Genomic DNA, 26,335 nt, shown 5'->3' with positions numbered 1-26,335 from the left:
GATGTGGATGTGACCTAAAGATGCAGAAAACCAATTCCAGCTGTTTGCTATAAGCAAGAAGCTACATCCAGCGGAATATTATTTATTTATTTAAATCATTGTATCCTGAGCTTGATTTAATGAAACGATTAATTATCTACAAACAACATCACAATTCTGCATCTACTATAGTATACAGCCGTCAGTAATATTCTTGGATCCGTGCCAAGGATGACTTTTATTCATCATAGAACAAAACTGTTGAAACTCATGCATAGCTATGAGGATGGCCTGTCTCTAGTATTACACGATTAGTATTGATTCATTCGATTGATCGAGAGATCGACACCGTTTAACCTGCTAACCGAAATGATTACACATAGCTGATGTAACATGTAACCACAGAAGTGTACACTTGTGTCCGCTGATCCTTCATTATATTTTATATCACGTACGGTCGATACTTGTAGCATACTTGAGTTCCAGTTAAAGCGTCTTACCGTTCAAAACACACACACCCACAATAACACACAGGTGTGTTTTACATTCCATTGTTCAAATCCACGTACCCTAACCTTAACAATACCCCATAACAATAGAATTCTTTCGAGGACATGGTGATTCTTTAGAAATCGCATCCGAGGAGCTGGAATTCTTTTGTTCAAGTCCTCGGTCAGAATACAAAACAAGTGCACAACTAGATGTATATAACAGTAAGAAAACAGAACAACAGCAAGAAGATAAAACCAAGTAATACGATGAAATAGCAATTTCACTGTGTAGCACCAAAACGGGTTCCACAATCTCGCATGTATCAGGTATCGGCAAGTCCTTACGGTCCATGGGCTAGAGAGCACCCAACACATAATGGTTCTCTCTGATCCTTCGTTCTTAGCGTGTACAGCATATAGTGACTTAGGCTATGTACTGTATAATAGCTTAAATGATGTCTTAAGAAAGTTAGGCTGTAGATCGTTAACACCCACTGCTGCTATCTGTCAAGGATGTGTTTTTGTACCACTTTTAATGTTCTTTGAGAAATGACCATTTAAACAGCTGAGTTTCGTTAATTAAAGTGGTTGGACTATTAAGATTACTACACAGGCCATTAGGTCATTTCCTCAGATGCGACACATAATGGCAAAACATAAGACATGTTTATATAACCTCAAATAACATGTTATGGGTTAGGACAAACGGTGTTGCATCCATCCAAAGGGGAGGGGGGCTCTGCTATTGATATGAAATTTAAAGAACATGTATTTTGGTTGAGTTATTAGAATTTACACACACGCACAAATTATTTAGCATTGGCATTTACGGCCTCAACTGAGGGGCTGACGTCATCATCAATTTAAAGTAATATTCCAGGGACTTATCATATTTTAAAGGGGGATATCATGAACACCGGAATAGTTATAGAAATATTACCATTGCACTAAAAAATCCTTTTCTTAGACAACAGCATACGAAGAGAGAGAAAACTCTGCCCGAAGTCACTGTGTAATAACGTATGTCCAACTGTTTCATTATATACCGTATGACTTACTATTATGTTAACTACTGCTTCTTTCTGTGTGGGATCCAACAATCGGATAATATCACCATTATATAGCAATATATATGCTATTCCTGTTATTAGTAAGCAAGAAATAATACATATTAGGTCCAATTAGAATGATATTATCTGCATTTTCCCCCAACACCCACCCAGCCATTCTCTTTTTTTACACCTTCTTCGTAAGTTTTGATAACCCCCATATCCCACTTCTCACCCCTTATCAACCCTTCCGTCTCATACACCCCACACCTTGAGCCTGAAGACAAAGAAGAAAAACAACACAAGAGACAAAGCAATTAATCTAGTTGGGACTAACATTAAAATATGACTGACTAACATCCTATCCTTGTTTGATTGTTTTGCTCTATGTATATGCAATAGGTTAGTATGTAGCTTTAATGAGAAAGTTTTGAACCTTATCTTAGCTACCTCTACAACTGCGTATCTGTTGATGTTTGTATAATAGACTGACAAATAATATCTATGGAAAGAACCATAGATCTCACAGACCAAAGAGAAAGAGAGAGCGCGCGAAAGAGGAAAAAAGAAGCAACTTTGAGATGACTTTTGCTTTGAATATAGCTCCGCTTAGAGGAAGTTGATCGTGGTTGTATCACACAAGGGATTCGTAGTGACGCATATGGTCGGTTAAAATCGTGTACAAAGTTACATTTCTGAGCCTCAGTTAAGATAGATCCAGCTTAGGTTGCAACTGCTAGTAACCTAATCTGGGGCCAGGTGTTACCGTTTTTGGAAGTGATTTTATTTTTCAAAAAGAAAAAAAAAGTAAAAAAAATAAAGAAAAATAAAGAAAAAAGGATAGAACGTCTTCAAGTGATGTAGGTTTTGTATTCAGTTGTGATTAAAATAAGTGGTTGTTTGTTTATTTCTTTTGTTGACATAAAACAACATTTCCCTCAAATTTACCGTACTTTTCATATCTCATAATCTATGCGGTATATGTTAAGATAAAGAAACGACTTGAAATGATAGGCCTAAGTACAAAGCAACAGTGCAGGGCAGATGTCTGGAAGGGCAAGGATCTGCAGATTGAACTGCTGTGCTGCCTGCTTGATGTGACGTCAGGTGACGTCACTTAGAAGAGAGGAATGTGGTTAGGCCTCATTTGATAAGCCCAGTTGACGCCGTTATGTGTACAGATTACCAACCATTATCGAGTTAACGCCCTAAAGTTTTGCGTAGGAACTGGGTTGATTTCTTTTCGTCAGTTAATACTTTTTTTCTTTTTGGCCCTAAGGGCTTTCCATGATAACCTTTGTCATACATCCCGGGTAACACGATAATGCTTCCCGATGCGGAATACTACGTTGGGGAATCTTTGACTAATAGAGACGCAGACGAACGAGTACCAAGCTAATCATTATGGAAATTCAAATACAACACAGATGATTAAAATCATCTGATTATTTAGCATAAAGAATAGGAAGGATTTTCATCATAACAAATAAATTGAATGCCATCATATTTTCTATTCTATATTGTTCTTCTATTTTAGTAACGTTTATTGTTTTATAGTGCCTTTGTTTTGAAGGTGATTATGCTCTTCGACACATCTGTACAACATTCTGCTAAATAGGCCTATGAGATATCTACCTTCCATTTACCCCCTATTGTTACTGTCGAACTGTATTTGCTAGATATAACAGTTTCCGTATCTACCTTATGGTCACGTATATAAGTCTATACCTACAATCGCGATTAATTTGAAAGTACTCAGTGTTCAGGATTTACACTCCTCCTCCAACAGGGAATCATGCTTCTATATAACTCATAAGGGTCATTATTTATTTGACAATGATAAGAATTATTTGGGTAATTATTGACCGTAACCCCATATTACCAATCTAGTTTTTAAAAAAGTCAAGTGTTCTGATTCGCAAAGATTGCCTACACTTCATTTTGAATGTGGTTGAACAATATTATTATACAATCCATGGCAACGATCACAGGTAGCAACATGAAACCGAAATTTCAAGTTCTAGTTTTTCAACTTGGTCGGGTCACCTGAAAAGCAAGAAGGAAGAAGATAGACACAAAGTGGAATGGGTTTCAAGTGCGTGATAAATTCAAAAAAAAATATACTCAAAGAACAGTGGATAGTTCTTATTGTAAAAAAATGTTTGTTGTTGCCAAAATGTCGCAACCTCGGACAGAAAAGAAACTCATTAATCTATATTACAGCAACGTATACCTCTTGGTACATTATATTAACAAGAACGTGTCTTCCTGGCTTTTGAATGAGGTCAATGGATGTGTAGACTTTGCCAAGTCGGTTTTTGGCCAAAATTGTCCTCCACCAAACTCATATAAGCCTATACTATAACGATTCATGTAAACCTTCCCGCTGGCTGTTTATCCTGCTTCGTAGATGTCCGTGTTTCGGGTATTTTATGCAAGTGGAGTGAGTACAACTCAAAGAACAGCGGATAGTTCTTATTGTATAGGCAATATTGTCAATGATTGTCCATAGATGGCTCTGTATGTCGATCACAAAATGCATACCATAATGCTTTTTTTTTTTTTTTTAAAGTTCAGTTACTTTTCACTTATGTTTTTGTTTCTAAACTCTCTCTGTCTCCACCTCTCTCTCTCTCTCTCTCTATCTCCTTCCTTCATTTCTCCTGGTTTACGAACTTTCCAGATCTTCTAGCTAGAAAAGCAGATACATGATTCAAATTTGTTCATTCCTTGATCCTGCCATTATTTAATAGGTCGCCCACGCAAAACCTTCGCTTACATTTTATCACATTACTGTTCTTTCATTCGTTCTGCAACTGTTCACAAGAACTGCGAACAGCGTCTAAAGCTGGGTGCTAATTCCATCACGTTTGGTGTCTAATTCGCTGACAATTTCTTTCCAAATTACATTATTTAGACACTCCGGAGTGGGAAGTCTGGAATATAACATTGTACAATTAGTAAGCGTCATACGTTTGTATATCTGCGGCTACTACTGTACAGATTTAAACCTCTCGTGAAAAAAAAAGGCAAGAGTAAAAACAAAAGAGAGGAGAAAATGCCGTCTTCGCCATTTTGAGTGTGATTTACAGTATAATTATTGATCCGCACTCCTCCAGGCGTAATTAATATCTCAATTACACGAAGAAAGGCTTATTTATTAGCAAAAGGAAATAAGTTAAAAAGGCTTACAACATTTAAAACACAATAGACAGTCATTACCTTCGCATTATTACAGTGAGGGTCAAGTATTATACCGACAGTAGTTGCAAACATATTCATAGGTAAAGTATATCGATCATGTTCTTAAGCACCCCTACCCCCCCTCCCCCCCCCCTCCCTCCCTTTTGCTTTGTGTAACTCATGAATTTCGGTTGTAAGTTACCTTTATATCTTATACGTTATACTTACGTTTATAAATATACATAAATATTCATACGTATAACCTCCTTCTCTCCTTATGCCCACCCACCCACTCTCCCCTCCGCCTCCCCTCCTCCCAACCTCCCCTCCCACACTTCTTATTTTCACCCCTCATTCCTCTTCATGACGAGTAACAAAAGTAACCTTTAACTATTCTCTTTCATATTAGTAGGATGAAATTTAAGCAGAGACAGGGTTCCAGACTCATATACATATATGATATGATTCCTTTACCAATTCATTCATTTCACAATAGATACCTTTCAGAACTGGTTACCCTACATATAAATAACATTTAGGTCATTTATTTTGGGATAGCAGAAAATAGTATCCAAATCTTTCTTTATCTTTGAAAGAGACCCAAGTGAAAGGTATCAATGTTCAAACTCGTTTAGACATATATATATATATGTATATATAAATTTATGTATACTTCTATTTCGTACAAATTGGACAATGTTGACTGATGGTTCGTTATTAATGAGAGATATTTTTTCCCCTCTTTAAAATGCCCGTCTACGTTAGGTCCCTGTCTATCCTGAAATTAAACATTTCCGAAAAGGAAAATTCGGTTATATTCCGATCAAATTTGAATTTATTTTATTTTATATGGGATATAAAGTTTCATATTCACGAAACGAACGAGAGATGTTTTATCCTCTTTAATATGTCTGTCTTTGATAGGTCCCTGTCTATCCTGAAATTAAACATTTCCGAAAAAGGAACTTTCGGTTTTATTCTGATCAAATTTGAATTTGTTTTTTTTTCCATCTCGGATATAAAGTTTCATGTTCTCGAAACAGAAGGGAAAAATAAATATATACATATATGTTATAACGGAATTGAATCTATACGAATATAAGAAACCTCATGAAACCTGTGTTTTCTAACCTTGAATTGCCTTTTCTTAATTTGAATAATTAAAAGACCAAAATACATTGGACTTAAGTTTCACCCTTCATTAATTAATGTTCTGCGACTTTCTGTCTCCATTATCTTATATTAAAGGGTCGTGTTCCTTTGAGTTGATAGATTTGACCGTGTTTAATCATTTAATACTTTCATTTTTTTTATGATACAAGAAGAGCACCATTCGGTAAACTTAACTCACATGCCTTGAATGTGTGTATTTTTTTTTTGTAATGGACGAACTCGAGCAAGTCATTTTCTTCATCTCGCATAGAAAACGATTATGTCAGTCTACCAGAGTCAAGCTAATTAAACATAGCTCGACTCAAGCATAGTTTACTCATTATGCCACTATTCTTCTGTTAACAACAGAAATGAAAATAAAAACATATCTAAGCCACAAAAAAAAAGAGGATATTCAAAGGGTTGAAAAAAGGGGAAGATAAGAAACGGTAATTTGCGAAAATTATAACAGACACGATTCATCTCTGAGTGCTCTCCGAAGAAACGGGCGAAAAAAATCTCAAAGAAACTAAAATTAAATCAAAAGATATATAGATGGGTTTTGTCGTCACTAAAAGCCAAAGCTAATTATATTGGGAACATTTAAGTAGGCCACATAAGCTTCACACGCACAGTACCGCAAATCTTTGACAATTCTTCGTTTTACCATTTAATTTTTTTTTTCTAATTTGGCCTTGTTCCTACCATCTTAAAAATTAGAGATAATGATGTTAATAAAAGACATGAGAGCGCATCTACGAGAGGAATAATCAAATCGGTTTGTAATAAAATATGTTTGTAAGAAAATATGTTCAAAGTATATATACCATTACCATGTCAGTCAAATAGAAATACGTAGTTTGGGTGTGTGGTAGCTTAACTATCAAGAAGAGTTAATTAGACGTCTTAAGGGAAAATACAATACATTTGGTTACACCATCGCTTCCTATAGAAAAAAAAACAAACAAAATATTCAAAGAGACAAACTTGTAAACATGAAATTACTTTTTAAGAAAAGTCACCCAGGAAAGAACCTGGGCACGAAAACCAAACTACCGAACGACTGATCCGCTCTCAACCCCAGTCCCCTTGCATCGAGACTGTGACTGTGTGATCATCGTCGGATGTGTATCACCATTCCCTCGAAAGGGAACATATACTACACATGATCTTAGCCAAAAGGCCGAGAAGCGATACATGTAATACTTTTTAAGAAAAAGTCGCCCAGGAAAGAACCTGGGCACGAAAACCAAACTACGTCATAATTTTACCCGACTGATCCTAATTGGTTGCCTCAACTTCAGTTCTCCTGCACTTTACAGGGGACGAAAACATTCCTGTCGCCGTGAAGTCATGATGGATTTCAAAATGTCAAAATGTAATTACTTTAATCTTCCGTATGTCTCTATCTCATTAAGTCACTTCAATATTTCATCCATTTCTTGGAACGTTGAGAGTACATTCGTCCGTGGGATGAAACGACATAACATTTTGTAAAATTTGATAATCATGTTCAGGTAAAAAAAAAAAGTAGCATAGCTCTCTGTGTTTTCATCACTGTTTTATACTTGAGGTTTAGGAGCCGGGAGAGAGTGGGGGAGTGGGGGCGGGGGTTGGAAGAAAATACCAATCTAATATGAAATATTAACATACCGAAAACTAATAAATTATACCTCGTGTTACTGATTAAAGTAGTGACTGGATTAGCTAATTCCAAGTTGTTCAGCGTCGCATAAAAACACTTGAGTTGTTCTCGAGTCGTCCAAAGTAATTGACGCTTTCCATAAAGCCCCCGGCCGTTTCAAAGCAGTGCATTGCTACTACGGGATCCGTAATATGATCGGAAGCTCTTGATAACGTTGAAGGGATATTCCCGGTGACCGAATTTCATCATTTAAGAATATTGCTCTAGATTTTCTGCATCTTTTAAAGTCCCAAAACGATATCCTGGGAGCATTTTCTCTTTTGGAGATACAAAAGTTGAAATTGTAGTGACAATGTTATTAATGGCTTACGGTTAGGCATTGAGTGAGCGCTGAATTCATCATGGGAAGTTTAGCTAGAAAAGTTTGGTTCTTCGTTTTAATTGACCAAATCATATATGCACTAAGGAAAATAATATACTTGCATAATGAGAAAGTTATAAATACCTACAGAGAAGATTGACATATAAATAACCATTCAAAATATATCCCTTTCAAGGACAAATGAACAACAATATTGTACATTACGAAAATGAACCTTTGAAGACCAGCCCCCACAATGACGTCACAGACCATCTACTGTGATTTACTTCCGGATGAGTATGGGACGGCTTTATCTATAAAACAGGGAAAAAACACGTTTTGGATTCTAATATCCATATCTCAAGTTAGAAGAAAGATGTTGAGGTTGTGTTTTTAACAATTTTAACAACGAATATTCCCCCGACATTTAGGTCTCACATTATCTGCCACCGGAATGCCTCTTTAAGCTATGACTGGCCATCCTTCACAGAGTCAAGAGATATATTTTACAAGCATTGCTATATATGTCTCCTGCAGTTGACTTTCAAATCAAGTTACGTCGCCTTTGTAGACAATTTCATTAGGGGTAGTGGCATATTTCCGTGTTTGATATACTTTTGTATTTATTACAGACATTTTTCCATGTTTTTTTTTTCCTTTTTACGTAGGAATACAGATACATAAATAGGAACAGACAGATTGACCCAGCTACGAAAGGATGACTTTTTCAACCTTTTTATTTTTCTCTTGGTTATTTATGAAGCCATTTCCTAACCTATAAAATAGTCTTGATGTGAATGTTATTCATGGCATAGCACGTTGGCGTTCCTGTCGACTTTATGTCTGTTTCTTGAAATGTCACTTCTGTCCCGGTCCACATCTAGATAATCACCAGCATTTTAAAGGTCACTACATACTTAAATGTCAACTTTTCAATTGCCCCCCACCTCCCTCCCCTCGCCAAATAAAAACGCACGCAGAAATTCTTAATAAAACTACACAAAAGCGAAGAAAACTGGGTTTAGGAAGACTTTTCTAACTGCACGTTAAATAATTCAACTAAAACGACTCCATCAATAATTTTGCCTTTACCAGGGAAGATTTATAGCTAAAAACAACAATTACGTCTCACTTTCTGTTACCTTTTCCAAAAATTGTCTGTTTAATCTCCAAAAACTTATACAGTCATCTTGATGAAAGTGATACGGGTATATAATATAAATATATATAATATATAAATATAATATATAAAAATAATATATAAAAGTAATATATATAATATATATATATACAAATGAACTGTATGCGTTCAGCATGTTCTTTCATTACAACGTTAACCCCCCCCCCCCCCCCATCCACCGTCATTACAACGTAAACTTAAAATTTAGATTAAAGTGATTCATGAATAACTTTTATTGTTTATCTTCGCTACCGTGGTTACGATAATGGTTTTCAGCGCCTTTTGTCCTGATTATTCGGAATGTACCTAAATGATAACAAACCTTGCCCTCGTCAAACACCGGGAGTAGGAGAAACTGAATCAAGTTAATTCGAGACCAATCTTTCCTGTTTCGGTTTGACATTTTCAAAAACTACAAGGATAACAACTTTATTTACCTAACACTACATTACTTCATGTTGTTCCCACGATTTAGTAGAAATTGTTATTTACTAATATTTTCTTTAGCGAGGCGGCGCATTCCGAACGTAAAAGAAAGGATTTATGATGTCATAAAAGGAATATCTTACCAATGTAATATACCCAAAGTAATGGCAATGCCTTTTATATACAATATTGGAGAAGCCCAAAAAACACTTTCTTTGAGTACATAAACATATACATTATGAGTTAAATAAACAACCGTCGTATCCCATTCTCCTCGTGCAAATGCTACATTGATTGCTCATGATCAACAAAACTACTTTAGCAAATTGCTTGTTTGTTTCTGCTTTGTCTTTATAAACTCGTAACAATCGAAACGTATTTGTTTTATGGCATAGAATTAGTGAAGGTGACAAACGTTGCTTGAAAATCTTCAGTATATACACTCATAAACGTATGTCTTGTGTTGTCAAATTGAAAATTTATGTTTACGTATATCTTGAGGGTTTCGTGTTTGTGTCTATATTCAAACAATGCCTATATAGTCAATATTTAGACAATTTTTTTTTTGAGGGGGGGGGGGGGTGGGGATTCAAGAGAGACCTTGGTGATTCCCAATAGAATTCGAAATATACAATAGGTTCTTGGTCAAAAAGTATAAGATATATCTTTGTAATAAAACATGACGTCATCATTGCATATGTATATAATGGTTTGGTTTATAAACTGATCAGAGTGGAGTGGAATTTGCTGATTTTGTCCAAACAGTTTTATTTGCTGATGGTGCTGTGGGAATTTAGCTTCCGATGGAATGTTTTTCTTCTTCTTCTTTTGGTTTGTTTTTGTTTCATTTTATTCCTTCCATCGCCGTGACATGAGACAATAAAGATTCATAGCTATGTATATCACCGTTTGATATTGTAAGGAAATGATCGGATAAACGTTAGTAATGAAGAAAAATATAAACGTAGTCTCCAAGGTGTCGTTTCTTGAAGAGGATTATACTTCAAATGTAATGATCGTCAATCTGTACATTGATCTCTTAATGTAGAATTCAATTACAGAGAAAGATAAATAGGGGGAGGGGTAGGAGGGGTAGGGGGGGGGGGTTAAGATGCAAAATTTCGCTTAAACAAATATTTTCATTTGTAACGAAAAAAATAAAGTTTAAAATGCACAAAACTATAACAACAGATCAATTCTTCAATGAATATAAATCTTTGATGAATAACAATGGAGGTACGTTAAACTGTGAGGTGAATTAAACTAATTAGTTCATGAGATTGTGTTTCACGCTGGTTAACCCTCTCCCACCACTTACACGCCATCTCTCACCCTCCCCACCACTACAACTAACCCTCACCCACCTCCCATTATACGCCACCCCCTCCCTCCTCCACCACCAAATTGTTTTGATATGAAGATATTCAAGAGACTTGGACTGTTCAAAATAACCACTCTGTCTAGGACTAACTGTCAATGCAGGCATGCGTATAGCTAGCCCTCTGTAGTACAAGGGGGTAAAACCAATGTTTCTGCCCTTCCCCTCCCATTTTAAGAGTCCGAGTTTAATTAACGCTTACCTGGATATGCATTTTCATGGCATCATATAGACCCTGGTTATACAGTTACGAATTCGAATTTTGAAGGGGAGGGGTACAACATTTTGCCCATGGGTGTCTAAGGGGGAGGGACCCTCTCCTCTTGGAATATTTTGTTTCGTTAAGGAGGCTTATATCCACAATGGTGACATCATTTCCATCATATATCATCATATTAATCATTTTTACCAGTGTTTACGACTTTGCGTACGGAGTTTTAGCGATCCCTTTTCGTCCCTCGACATTTCCGTGGGAGCACTTTGCCCCCCCACCCCTCATCCTCCCTTATAACCTGTTTGTTTATTATCGTGCTTCAAAGTGTTACCAAAATAAATATCACACTCGTCCCTTTTACAAAGTGGTACTACCCAACCAGACATCTCAATTAACCATATGTTTAATTGTAAGACTGTAAAACACTGAAAACGTATCTGGTATAGATCAACGCCTCTCACATGTACATAAATATGCAAGTGTGAAATTCACATGTACTTTTCCACCTTGCAATACGTAAAATATTATGTATACAAAAATAAAGATGAAAAGAAAAAAAACTTTAATCGGGTGGTATCGCTCGACCGTTATTATCCAAAGTGTTTGAGAGAGTGAAATTTGTGAATAAAAAAAAAGTATGTGGTCGGTTTGAGATGACGTTACGATGGTAACAGTTCACAAGAATGATCAGAATATATATATATATGTAATACTGTTGTTTTCTCATTTTACGGTCCTTAAATATATATATGAATATAAACATGGCAATTCTTGTATAATCTTGTAAATTAATAATAAAGTTCATTTTTTCCCTTTGTTTTCTTACATTTTCTCCGTAGGTTCGTTCACGTAGAGAGGGCAGTGATATTACCAAGATTTGTTGCTAGACTAAATCCAGCGGGAGTTCAAGGTGAGAAATAAACCATCAAATGATGAGATCTTCTGAAGGGTCTATATTAAAAAGATGGTAAATTGAGACAAGTCTAAATGATTAAACATTATACACTGTTGCTATATTACTATATACGAGTGTATACTTGATCAAACCCGATACACCAGCCTAGAAATTGTTCAGCGAGTAAGGATAATGAACGAAAGAATGAATGAATTTGATTAAATTCTCAACATTCCGTCAGTTAAATATTTGTCACATAATATAAGGCATAATAAACATGCAAATAGCAGATTGTAAACCTTAAGAGAAAAAAAAAAAACGTCCATTTTGTTTTCTTCTTTGGAAATGAAACGTGATTAGTCACGTTGTGTGGACACGGAATGATATTCTTGAACGACATCGAGATTTTATAAACTTGGATTAAAAATAAAAAGTTACCGTCAGCAAACTTGGTTTTATACCTTTGAATCTATCCGAAGATGTACAAAATATTAATGAGCTGCGTGCATTCCTCGCTTTATTACGTGTATAACTCTCCTATGTTGGTACTGCGCCACAAAGGGGGGGGGGGGGCTATACCGTAAAGAACAGCGCCGTATAATGTCTAGGCGTATGAGGTAGTATAACAGTAGGCTTGCACCTCGGTCGTTTAATAAATTTCTTAGAGCACACTCGGTTAGAGCCTATATCGGCTATGAAAGTGGAGGACGTCAGTGAATTGTGAATGAACGTAAGATGTTGAACGGTACAGATTTGATGGCTACATATGATAGATTACCTGTAAAAGTGGTTTAGAATAACCCCTTAATTGCAAGGCAAGGCATTTGAGAAGTAGGTCTAGTCCATATTATCTAATTGGAAACATGAATTAAAATAGTTTGTAATTAACACAGATACAGAATGCCGCTACCCAGTGGTGTACGTACGCAAAAGGGGGAGGGTGCAACGCTCAGTCGGGTGATTTCGTTCGTCAAAACTTAAAAGTATTTATTACCACAACATTACGTTTAGTGACCTAATTTATAATCTAAGAATGCATCATTTACGTCAAAACTTTAACTTGATTTGCTTCCCTATGGGAAGGGTGAACCCTAGATCTTATATGAGCCATACGAGCCACACGTTTATAAAATCTTGTCTCCGCCTCTGTCATTTAGCATAAAGGTCAATGCCATTTGAAATTCTGTGTACGTCACTGCCGCTACACCTACACACCACCCCCTCCCTCCCCTCGACCCTGATCGATCTTAGAGCAGTTGCGACGGAGATATGTATTAAGAGTTTGACGATTGTGGTGCCTTATACTGAAACCGGAAGATGAACACCAGTGTCATGAAATTTTCCGAATACTTCACAGTTTTCGAGTTCATTATTGTAAAGGGAACCTTTAACGGGTATACTTCAAAAGATTGCCTCGCAATAACAACGATATGGATAAAATACAACCGCACAAGGGCGTAGGAACCGGGGGGGCTGGGGGGGGCGCCAGCCCCCCAGTGAATAATATGGGGGGCGGAAGTATCATTCCGCCCCCCCCCCCCGCTCCGCAAGTCAGAAAACCCCTTTTTCATTTCCAAATGAGAAAAAAATCTCATTTGGAGCACCAAATTGCATTTAAGGCCAGGTGAAAATGCAAAATTCTTTACAAAATGGAGTGGGAGTTGAAGTGTGCTATATTGCACCAAATTGCATCTGAGGCCACCTGGAAATGCAAAAAAATTCAGGAGGACACCCCCTCCCCTTAGACCCCTCCCCCAGGCCGGCCATCAGCCTTCAGCTCCCCCCCCACTCAAAAATAACTTCCTACGCCACTGCAACCGCAGATACACCCACGCATACATGCACAAACATACACGAACGAAAATAACTCACTGCCTTGTTACCATTCATTTACAAGAAAGGGGGGGGGGGTGTAATATTTGCCGATGAAATATTTGGAATACAAGAAATGTTTCTTTTTTTTTTTAATTTGTGAGTGTTTATATGTGAGTGCTAAAACCAAGTTACAGTAGACGATTATGTACATTATGATGAACGACTGCATGGAGTCTATAAAAATCAAACATGTTGGGTGTTATAATTTACGGCGAGACAATGAAATTAACTCTGAAACATGGTAAGTGCTGAAGAGATGGTTATGAAAAAAATTGAAATTAAGCAGCTGTTTTATGAACAATTTTGCGGTTATACTGGAAGGATCTTATTTCAGGAAAACATCGTTGTATAGGAAATTTTATTAATGCCCTCAAACACGAAGCCACTTCCTAAACTATTTTTTATTAGTGGCTGTAAAAATTTAAAACTCATTGGAAAATAATTCACGACTTACTTTGGGGAAAAAGACTCATCTTGTGGTTCCATTGATTAATGGACTTAGGCGTTTTATTTTGCAATAACGTTTGTTAAAAAAAGGAAAAGAAATTTTAAACATTGGATATTAAATCTACCTATCAAGATTGAAGAGTATGGCTGTTGGTAGTGGGGCGGGGGGGGGGGGGTAGGGTTGGGGCGGGGGATTTCCTGCTAGTAAACCATTCTTGTTGTAAGTTCCTAATATTGGTTTCTCATTCGAAGAAACTTGCTTCCTTTAACTGTGCTTGCGTTGTCATGAATTGTCATAAAATTCAAGACGAAGCTACTTCATAGATTGCTGTCACTTGAAATGTATCGAAAAGAGTGACGGGAAATATATTTTACTGCTGCAAAGAAATATTGATCAACGTTTGTCTGTTCCCCCTAGTACACTCATGGACCTCTTTAACGTCACACAAAATACTCACGTAATGAAACGGTTTCGAAAGGGAAACACCTAGTGAATATATAAATATAGATACATATATATATATTTTATATTATATATATTATATATATATAATATATATATAAAAAATATATATATATAAATATATATATATATGCGAATATCTAACTTAATTTGTATATCCCATGGATTTTTCAACACACAGACTATCATCGAACAGGATGATAAGGTTAGCTTATAAATAAATTCTCCTTGCACACTTTTGTCTCACTGGCTACTTATGCCTTACCTAACAAGTTGAATAACCTCCTTTGTGAATCACCTGGGTAAAAAAACAATTACCTCTTCCTCTTGCTTTTAAAGATACCCAGAGGAATTGATTTCTTCTTCTCTAATTCCAGTAGATCATGAGATACTCTCCTTGGCTCTTTAAGTAATTGAAGCTACACAGAAATGTTTCTCATAGCTTAATTGCAAAAAACAAAGTTTAAAGAATAAAATATAATAATACAGTTTGATCGATGTTTAACATTTCCTCGGTACTGCTAAGTTAACTTTTTTAAGACTCCTGCGAGGAATTAAAAACAAAAGAGACTATGATCTAAAAAAGAGCTTAATAATCATTGAAGAACTAAAAGAATTGATAATGGATTTTTAACCCGGTTTTCTTTTATTTCTCGACAAAATGATTTGTGTAATTATTTCTCCCAGCTACAAAAAGTGCCTAAAAGAACCCATTTCGCTATTGATAATGAGAATAAATGTAGTCAGTTTGGGCGTTTTCATTTGACAAAGTAGAACAGCTAACGGTCGTGAACATATATGCACTTATTAAGTCCTAAATTTATATTGTATCCCATTAAATAAAATATTGACTTGAAAACTTCGAACTTTATTGCTTTATTATGGTAAAAGAAATGATGTAAAATAACGAGATACAAGGATCGCGATCTATATCTACATGATTTGCTAAGGATTTCAGGTATCGTTATTATAGTGTATTGCTCTAGACGATAGAGCCTGGAGGGAGATTTGGTCAGAATTACGCAGAAATAATACTTCCCTCTGTAAATATATGATTAAATTATTAAGAGTAACAAAGACATGTTCAGAGCAATTGTCAAGATGTCGTGATTCACGCTGTTGTTGCCAGATACATTCACAAAGTATATGAACAGAGTTTCATAGTCCCTGTCTTTACGATACATACTACATAGGACGTGACTTTGACTGCTAAAGTTGCAATATATATATATATATATATATATATATAAATCTTCCCTTATCAACTTTGTTAGTTACCTTGGATGTGTCTTCGTTATACAAAAATATCCCTAACGAAGAGGGCATTTCGGCCTGCACAAAAGCATTCAAACTGAAACGTGGCAAACCTCCCACGAAAAAAGAATTGGCCGAATTAATGCAACTAATCTTGACTAACAATAATCTGGTATTTGGCAACAAACACTACTTCCAAATTCATGGCATTGCAATGGGTACCAAAATGGCACCGTCTTTTGCCAACATCTTTATGGGAAACCTCGAGAAAGAATTTCTATCTCGACAAAACTTGAAACCACACACGTGGTTACGTTACATTGACGATATCTTTATGATATGGACCCATGGTGAGGCAAATCTAAAACTCCTCATTGATGACATAAACTCGTTTCATCACACTATCAAATTCACTGCTGATTTTTCTGGACATGGCGTTCACTTCCTGGACACCACTGTGACCCTACAAAATGGTTCACTCAAAACAGACTTGTTCAAGAAACCCACGAACAAGCACAACTACCTCTTACCAAGCAGTTGCCATCCACGTCACTGTACCAGAAATATTCCGTACAGTCAAGCGTTGCGCATTCGACGCATTTGCTCCACTGAAGTCGATTTTGATTCACGCACTAAAGAACTGTCACAACACCTCCTAAACAGACAGTATTTTCGGGGTACTATTGAAAATGCAATCAAAAAGGCTAAAAGCAAACCCCGTACCGAAACATTAACGTGCAAAATTCGTCAAACCAGTTCCAAAAGGGTACCACTGGTTACTGAATACCACCCTGGTCTCCCACCACTGGCTAATATCATTCAGAAGAATTTTCACCTACTTCAAGGCACCGAACGCCTGAAATCAGTTTTCCCAGAATTACCTGTCATCGCTTTTAAAAGACCCAGCAACCTACGGGATATCTTAGTTCGGGCATCCTTTCGGGATGACACCCCATTAGGGGAAAGCAAAACAGAAACTACAGGATCATCGCCCTGTACACAAAATTGCAAAACGTGCTTACTTGTCGATTCGACCGGGGCCTTTCAGAGCAACCAAACCAAACGCACGTTCCAAATTCGGCACAAAATTAACTGCCTATCCAAAAATGTCATTTACCTCATCTACTGCAATATTTGTAACTTACAATACATTGGAGAGTCAAGAAGCACTCTTAGAATGAGAATGACACAACATAGATCGGCGATCAAAACAAAAAAGATCTACCAACCTGTTGCAAATCACTTCAATCTCCAAAATCATTCAATTGAGAATTTGCGTGTTATTGCCATTGACCAGAACGATTCTTGGACAGATAAATCTAGGAAAGCGAAAGAAAATTTCTGGGAACTAAACCTAAAGACCACGGCACCATTCGGTTTAAACATCAGAAACGATTTGCCGTCCCAGATAAACTAAAACAATTCCTTCACAATTACGACGGAATCGGATTAAAATAATCCGACGCGGATTAAAATAATCCGAATTTCTAAAACTTCTGCTCAATTCAGCAGAAATCAGTAAGTCGCTTTGCCTTTACAACCATGCCGACATCTTCTCTATAAAGTAGTTTCAATTCCTGCTACTCCTTGTCACTTTCGGTGATCATACACTGAAGAAGAGCAAGTTTTGCTCGAAAGCTCTGCAGAAACCAAACATTGGCCGTTTTACTTCCAATCACTTACCTAATTCAATTATTGTATCTCACTCGAGATCCAGCCTTTCTTTAAATGCAGCATAGTTGTTTAACAGTTTTTCCGTTATCCCTATATATATATATATATATATATATATATATATATATATATATATATATATATATATATATATATATATATATATATATATATATATATGAAATATGAAATTAATTAAGAAGCGATATGAGCATCTGTCGATTGAAGGCAGCACTCTGCTGATGCGATTTCGTTTTGTCATTCGGATGAGACATGAACAATTTGCGGACCACCTTAAAGGAAATAACACATGAGGCATAAGGTTAAGAGCTTAAATTACATTGAAAAAGTCCTCGGATGTCGTAATTATCAAACTGAGCTACTTGTGACAGTTTGTAACATACCTTGAGCATTGATCAACCATTCACACATTTCTGGTTTTCCTGAGAAAAGATATCTCTTGTAGCAAGAATATTGTCCAACATCTTGGAGGGTAAAATTCGTGACTTTCAAACGAGCAGTTCTTCCATTTGACCATATTGTAAAGATACGCTTGCCATCTGTTTTTATGACGGATTCATCATATCGGTGACTCAACATCTCAGAATTGTTCCATTTCCATAAAATAAGGAAGTCCGAATAGACGAACTCGAACACACAATTCATTTCAGCGACTTCCCCAAGAGCAACAAATTTCTCTTTCTGACTTTGGGCTACCGTGTTTGAGAAAGGTTGGAAAACAAAATGAGAATTAGCTGGTCACGTATTTGATCCTAAGTGAACCTTAATGCATCCGTTTATTTAACAATAAGAGCAGTGTTTGTGTAATTGCCACAAGTAATGGTGCCAATATAAAACGACGTAACCACTGCAACCTGTTAAACCATGGTCGTATTTTACAATACTTAGTGAATATTCTAACCCTTAAACTTAACTTATACAATAGGTTTACCTGGAACCATGGAAATGCACAATTCTAGGATAGTCATCCACTGGAGAAAGAGTTCTAAACATCCCTTTCGATTACACATGCTGCACTCTTTTCGTAGTTTTGTCGGTAGTTTGATTTTGCTATTCGTCACAGAGTCTTCAATATGCGCAATTCTTTTAAGCTGGGAAAGTGTTAGGCTAATAGAACTGATGTGACCTAATTACTGCAATGGTCTAAGTGTGATGTTATTCCGGCTCTTTGCCAAAGGCAATAACAATACGGTAAAGACAAATGTGACAAAACATAATCCTTTCGTTTCATATCTATAGACAATTAAAAAGGAAAGGAGATTCGTTCGGCTTAATGCATAATTGTTAAATGCTTGATACTTTAAAAGACGAAAGTGAAAAAAACATGATATTTTGGTTTAATATCTAAAGACAATATAAAATGAAAAGTAGATTCGTTCGGCTTAATGCATAATTGCATAATTGTTAAATGCTTCATACCGTAAAAGGCAAAGGTGATAAAACATGATATTTTGGTTTCATTTCTATTGACAATAAAAAAGAAAAAGAAAATAAAACTGTTAGCAAACTGCTTATCCACTAGAGAGCCTGTGTAAGAGAATGTGTAAAAGTAAGTAGACCTGACGTTTCGATCCTAGCAGGATCTTCTTCAGAGGCTAAATGACAAGTACAGTAACAGAAGGGACAAAATCACGCACAAAAAACAGACAGGTTAATGAGCACGGTGAACACAATGAGATAGATGAAAGGGGATTATAAGTGGACAATGGATGGTGAAAAGAAAGCAGCAGGGAAAGAGGAGAGGTAGGAGATAAACAGTGGAGGGACAAAGAGAGGATTAAAGGAACAGGGTAGGGAATACACTGGAGAAGGACGAAGACAGAAAGGTGTGGAGAAAAAGGAAGGGAAGAGAGATGTGGGAGGATGAGTGAAAGGGGGTGGGGGAGGGAACAAGGGGAGAAGGAGTGGGGGACAGTCGCATTTGCTCTAACAATAACTCTTTCATTCGCCATACAGATGCTTTAGAAAAACACCTTACTGCCAAGGGCCATAGTGCCAGAAGGGTGCGTGAAGCCATTCAGAGAGTCCGCTCCATTTCCAGATCATCTACTATATATATATATATATATATATATATATATATAAATATATATATATCACATAGAATGTTGGTCAATATTCACAAAGGGTGCTCTATGCCAAGGCAGAGCTAGAATATCACATAATATACTTAACTAAACTATCATCATACTGCTACTCGGTGTTTCACGTGTGCGGCTCGCGCACCGCACACGTGAAACTCCGAGTAGCAGTATGATGATAGTTTAGTTAAGTATATTATGTGATATATATATATATATATATATATATATATATATATATATATATATATATATATATGTAATATGTATGCAACCGCAGCGTGTGAATAACCAAAATTTCAATAGACTCAGTGATGCGTTAACTCGCTTGACATAAATGAGTACCTTTAAGTGGGCACTGCTTAACCAATTTAAAGTGTGAACTTAACGTATATCATATATGTGATGTTTAGTATTCAAATAACATGTTTAAGATGAAGGGAGATTGGTCCTGATTTCGTTGCAGCCTATTCCGATGAAGGGGTCCTCGCCCATGATATATATATATATATATAGAGAGAGAGAGAGAGAGATTTATATATAGATTTATATATAGATTCATTTATATATATATATATATATATATATATCATCATCATCATTATCTTTGTAATACTCAGTTCCTTGATATGCGACCCCAAAATGACGAAGACACATCCAGGCAGATAAGTGGTCGTCGAAGACTGCAGAGGCGAGTTTCGAAATCAATATATAGTTAACCGTGGATTTTCTCTTATTTTCACCTATAACTTTTTGACATTAAGCATGCGCACGTGTATCGATCAGTAAGTTGATCAATCGATCAGTAAGTTGGTATTGCTTTGTTTTCAACAGATGGCTCCACCGTCCATTTTCCTTCTTATTTCGGTGTCTTTCCTAGCTGTGCTCCATCCCAGCCATACGGAGACATTGGATCATACAGGGGCTATCGTTAAAGAGATACAAATGGAGTTACCGCACGACATGGAAACAGCTCAGCTTTTACTTCAAGGTCAAGAGGTAAACCACAACCTTTCGATTATTGTTATGTATTTCTATTACGATCGTGATAACTTTATCTGCAAATCATTTTGACGCTTCCCCTAAGAGAACCCTTCAAAATGCAATGAAGTAGTGAGGTATAATTTCTCCATAGCAACAGGGTCGCGTAATTGCTCTGTAGCAACATGGTCGCAATAGGGAGGCTTTAGAAACGGATTAACAACGCACTTTCCATGTTTTTCTCTATAAACACACTAAAAATGTTGGACAAATCTTTCTACCCACCACGTGGTATGTATCTAATAAATGATGGGTCACATTTTGCCCCAAGACCAGTAACATGCAGACAAGTTTGACTAACTTTTCACTTTTTGCCAATTCAATTGGTTAAACCGTCGTAATCTTTTAAATATTTGCACACTTCATAGGGTGTACTTGAGTACTGTGTAATCATTTTCATGATTTTCAAGTCGTTTGATAATGTTCATGTTTGTCAAGTCGTTTGATTGGCAGGCGAGCCGATTCATTGCCCAACTAAGTATGATTACCGTTCCCAACGGAAGTTGATACTCTTTCCCAGTCTAGGAGATTCTCAGACAACGACAAGCAATACTTCGAAGTGACATGTTTATTACCGACAACCCTCATTAACTTTCTGGCTTATTTTTTATTTAAAAACGACTGAAAAGTCAAATCTACAGTATCTTATATCAAAGCTTTTTACGAGACTTAGCTTTGATCATTATCAAAAGTACCTTTCAATATGTATATAACTTTCTACCAATCTTTAACCAATTTTCTACAATTTCTTGCCATCGACGAAAGGGTTTTGAAAAGAAGAAATATCATGAAAAGTCCATTAATCGATGGCATTCAGGTTGGCACACCGTGGCACCTTCTTCAAAGTAGAATTTAGCTGTAGCAGACGATGAGACAGAGAGTTCTCATAAATTATAGATTGCTATATTGTATCACTGGGTCGAAACACTATCAAAGTTACAGGCGTCAACGCACATACGTTCAAAGGTTGAATATCCGACTTAGTTTTCTCCATCTCTAACACATCCCTGTTCGTATATTGATACCTATTCCACAGTTACTCTTAAAAGGTTCGGAATACTGATAATTTACTATGATATGATAAAAAAAATTACATCTAAATTCACGACATTCACAACTTTAGAAGTGTTTAAAAGTGATAATGGACTGTCATGAATACCAATTGATACACTTCGAATTGAATGTTGAATGTTGACATTTGTTAGGTAAGGTGGATAAAAGACTCAAAACGTCATTTATAGATCATATAATCTAATATGACTGCAAATAGTACTTTCTTTTGAATCAAGATGAGTAATTCTTACAATCCTACACCGCGTAAAATATCGCCTTAACTAATATGATTTTGATACGCAAGCACATTGGGTCGACTCGGAGAGTATACATACACTTTAACAAATGTAACTCGAGCCTCAGTAGTGGTTATGATGTCGTCAACTTCCCCCTGAATCAAAGTTACCCGTATAAGAAGTTGAGTCAGAACTCAATGTCGAATCTTTCAGAGCTCTGTTTACTTGTCAGAGGTTTCCAGGGCTCAATACTTGGGACTTCATTACAAACGTTCAACTTCATGTCCGTCCAAGGTTATAGGCCCACTATCCTAGATCTTCAATACAGATCGATCTACGACACCCATCAGACCCCCATGCATCCCTCCGAAACGCTGTTCAGTATGCATGAAAGTTAGCTAACTTGAACTATGGTTTGATGTTTTATATAATAACTTAGTCGATCTCGGTCGCAACATGCTCCAAACTTCCAACTTCTCGGCTTTTTGGCTAAGATCATGTGTAGTATCTGTTCCATTTCGAAGGGAATGGTGATGCACACCCGACGATTATCACATAGTCACAGCCCGATGCAAGGGGGGCTGGGGTTGAGAGCGGATCAGTCGTTCGGTAGTTTGGTTTTCGTGCCCAGGTTCTTGTCTGGGCGACTTTTTCTCAAAAAGTATACTTCTGGGAGAAACAAATCAGCTACCTGTCGGAGATTGTGCGGGACCCACCCTTGGATTGTGCTCCATCACCTGATACTCACAGCTGGTACAGTAATGTATAGTAATGACTGATGCACGGTTGTAGGACATGAACAGTATAGTTGCTGTACCAGCTTTAAGTATCGGCTGGCTCCATAGTTTGTAGATAACATGACAATTCATAAATTAGCCAAGCAATGATCATGGGCAACAGACGTCGTTACATCTTAGTCGGATCACATTCGAAACAAGTTTAAAGCGTCGAATATCCACAACAACAAAAACATTACACACCCTAGTTGCTCTTGGGGTTGAAACCAGATCTAGTTATCCAAGGGTTCTAAAGCATTAAATACTACTCCCTGAAATAACACTGACGACTTTTTGTTCTATAAAGTCAGTGTTAAAAATATTAAGAGATACTGCTTGTTTTTTGGGGGGCTTCATGCCTAATAATTGTGAATGTATATCATATTTCTTGGCACATACTTTCATATGTCATCATAAAGTATCGCTTTTTTGTTGTTTCTTACAGTTGCGTGACCTGGCAGATGAGTTGGCTTTGGACTACTTAAATGAAAGAAGTGACGATGACGACACTTTCTCAAACATAGCCAAACGTGAGCCCGGCAGAAGTAGTACTACCAATAACAAAGATACGATGTATGAGCCCTTCGTTAGACGCGGTGTCCCACCATATGTCGTTAAGGTAACCTATGGTAAAAGATCAGACGACAAAAGGTTCAAATCCCCTTTCATGTTTGGTAAGCGAGAAGACCTCAATGGTTTAGACAAGCGCGGTTACAGTCCTTTCATGTTTGGTAAGCGAGAAGACCTCAATGGTTTAGACAAGCGTGGTTACAGTCCTTTCATGTTTGGTAAGCGAGAAGACCTCAATGGTTTAGACAAGCGTGGTTACAGTCCTTTCATGTTTGGTAAAAGAGAAATGGCGCAGCCACATTTGAGCGAAAAGCGAGCTAGGTACAGCCCTTTTATGTTCGGTAAAAGAGACGGTGCAGATGACGAGGACGAGAATTTAGAGGAGGTCAAACGAGGAGGATACAGTGCCTTATATTTCGGCAAACGTGTCCCAGAATTAGACGAAAGTGATGGAGGCCAAAGTAAGCTATATTTTGGCAAAAGGGGACACCGTGGAGGTCAATTTAGCCAGTTCAAGTTTGGAAAGAGGGAAGATGGCGCATTGGGCATGGATGCTAATGAAGACGATGAAATGGAACAGAAATTTGAGAAGAAGGATGCTATAACACAAAACAAACGATTCAAGTCCTCGTTTTACCTTGGAAAGAGAAATTATGTAGCAGAAAATGAAGACATGGAGGATCTGCAGGACGTTTAAAATATTTCCAGGAAAAAGTTTAAAAAAATTCAAATTAAAAAAAAATAAAAATGAAAATGAAGTAAAAGTGAGAAAAAAATGTCAAAATGGAATTTTAAATCCCAAGACAGAGAAGTTTTATGACGTTCAGCTGAAGGAAAAATGTGTACTTGTTGAAGTTATGGGTAAGGTAATATAGATAATGAAGAGAATTGAATGTGATTTTGAGAAACATTGGACTCTCTTGGTCTCTTTGGAAAGAAAAACGATCAATCATTGACCCTTAGTTGACACTGAAGTAAATCGTGATAATCCTCATTGTTCTCTTGTCTCCATCCCATCTCTCTGCCTTGCCTATTTGTTTGGGTTTCTTTGTATTAGCACTTTTATTTTTATTTAAACATTGGATGACTAAATTGATTAGATGTTTTGTTTTTCTCGGGGAGAACCTTTTTATCTCATGGTATTGAATTAATCTCCCCTAATTCCTCTCCTATTTCCCATCCAATTCTGACTGATATCTTTAAACCTAACACGTTCTTGATATCTTAAGACTCTAGGATAATATATCTAAATTCATGCATTTATTCATCATGATGATAAATTTGAAATTATAAATTCAAACGTCAGATTCGGTTAAGTTTTGGACTATTGCCCAATTATTTATAATTTACTACTGTGAAAAGGTCGGCGACATGATAATATATAAAGTTCTCATTGGAAGACAGATTGCCTCATAGTGAATGATTCACCTTTTCCTTGTCTAGGACTGTCAACTTTTTTCGATCATAGACTGAATAATAGTTTTGTTATATCAAATTTGAGGTAAAGGAGGTGAAGATGGAAATTAAGTGGGGCAAAGAATTTCGTTCTTTTTGAAGTAAACTCTTACCTTGTAACTTATACATAAAGTTATTTCTTTGAACATATAGATAGAAGTTATCCAAAGGTCAAATATGTCAATTGTTCGAGTGTATTGATTAAATCATATTTTCATTCATTCATTTATTTGTTTCTTCACAATATAAGTACAATGAATTTAACTAACTTATGTAAGCCATTACGGCTGAAAAGTGTCGAAACCTAGGAACAAATGGTCCAATGAGAGATACGCTTGGCAGGATGCTTTTTTTTTTTTAAATGCGCTGGCAATTTTATGCCGGTTAATACTGTACCAATTGTTTTATGTTATTTCATTTGAAATTAAGTGGTGTTACGTGAGTTAGAAACCATAGTAGATATATTAAGTTGAAGAGGTGCACTTGAGAGATCAATGCGAAACCATCAAGCTCCATCTGCACATGAAATTCGAGGCCTCAAAGATAACGTTTATTTATTGTTCAAGTAGAAAACATATTTATCAAACATAAAACCGCCAGAGAGTGACTGCATTGGCAAGCTACCTCTTGAGCTAAAACGAGGAGATGCAAATAGTAGGTGTGAGTCTGTGTGTGCTCAAAGGGGGAGGGGGAGGGGATGCATCCTTTAAAAATAAAAAACCTTAATCTTTCAAAACCTTTCACACAATTTGTCATTTATTGGCCTAAACATATTACCTTTCCCATGTACTTATAAACATTACTTAAAGAGAGTTAAACTTCTTGTCATGTCATTGAAACGTGAAGGTTTATCAAAGTCTACCAAACGTGTGTCCATTTTACTCTTATGACATTTAGCGTTATGATACCAGACGTTCATGTATGGAGAGAAAGCCTACCGTTAGCCTATACAGCAAGAACATATAGTATGTCAACTTATTGTAAATTTTTTTCCAGATAACGAGATTTGTTGTCATCTTGTGATCATGACATCGTTCTAACTCAACTGCTAAATTCGTCGGTCATCGCTAAAAGATCATCAACAGTTTCTTCAAAAGGCAGTTTTCGAAAACAGAAATGATGAAAACAATTTCCAATGGTGCTTTAATATCATTACAAGGGTTTTAAATGTTACCATTAAATATGTTATATTTTCTTTCAGGATTGGAAAGGGAAAGTAACAAAATGATTGTTTGTTCTAAAAATACGATGTAGAACAATCGTATTTTGAGATTTAAGAAAAAATACAAGAGGTCAAATATGTTACAAATGTTTATTGTAATTATTTGTCTTCCGTTTCTGTTTTATTAAATTTATATATATATATATATATATATATATATATATATATATATATATATATATATCCCCTCCCCCCCACCAGCACACCTCCACTC

General features: G+C 36.4%; 2 protein-coding genes and 1 pseudogene across 6 annotated transcripts in view; 1 reads left to right on the top strand and 2 right to left on the bottom strand.

Annotated features, from left to right (window-relative positions):
- LOC139974931 (uncharacterized) overlaps positions 1–19,095 on the bottom strand; it is a 59,277-nt gene extending 40,182 nt beyond the window's left edge. For 2 of the 5 annotated variants that reach the window (XR_011795595.1, XR_011795594.1), the window contains exons 1-2: positions 18,619–19,095; positions 18,071–18,379 (exon numbers count right to left, since the gene is read on the bottom strand). Coding sequence is in view for 1 of the 5 variants with exons in the window: in XM_071982484.1 (XP_071838585.1) it covers positions 3,540–3,565; positions 18,071–18,379; positions 18,619–18,697 (414 nt within the window). In the remaining 4 variants the exon portion in view is untranslated. Of the gene's footprint in view, positions 1–925; positions 3,566–11,915; positions 12,010–17,868; positions 17,960–18,070; positions 18,380–18,618 lie in introns of those variants that run through there. The other 3 variants (XM_071982484.1, XR_011795596.1, XR_011795597.1) reach the window with 3 other exon arrangements.
- Positions 1–26,214, top strand: part of LOC139974930 (uncharacterized) — a 62,112-nt gene extending 35,898 nt beyond the window's left edge. The window contains exons 2-4 of the mRNA XM_071982483.1: positions 11,898–11,968; positions 20,603–20,767; positions 23,320–26,214. Coding sequence (XP_071838584.1) covers positions 20,603–20,767; positions 23,320–24,141 — 987 coding nt within the window. The 5' untranslated portion in view covers positions 11,898–11,968 and the 3' untranslated portion in view covers positions 24,142–26,214. The remainder of the gene's footprint in view (positions 1–11,897; positions 11,969–20,602; positions 20,768–23,319) is intronic.
- On the bottom strand, positions 6,952–7,049 carry LOC139975486 (U2 spliceosomal RNA; annotated as a pseudogene).
- Positions 26,215–26,335: the final 121 nt, after the last annotated feature.

The sequence above is a fragment of the Apostichopus japonicus genome, chromosome 10 (genome assembly GCF_037975245.1).
Source record: "Apostichopus japonicus isolate 1M-3 chromosome 10, ASM3797524v1, whole genome shotgun sequence".
In the NCBI taxonomy this organism is placed as follows: domain Eukaryota; kingdom Metazoa; phylum Echinodermata; class Holothuroidea; order Aspidochirotida; family Stichopodidae; genus Apostichopus; species Apostichopus japonicus.
Note: the sequence above shows the minus strand (reverse complement) of the source record. Positions and strands in the feature narration are given on the sequence as shown.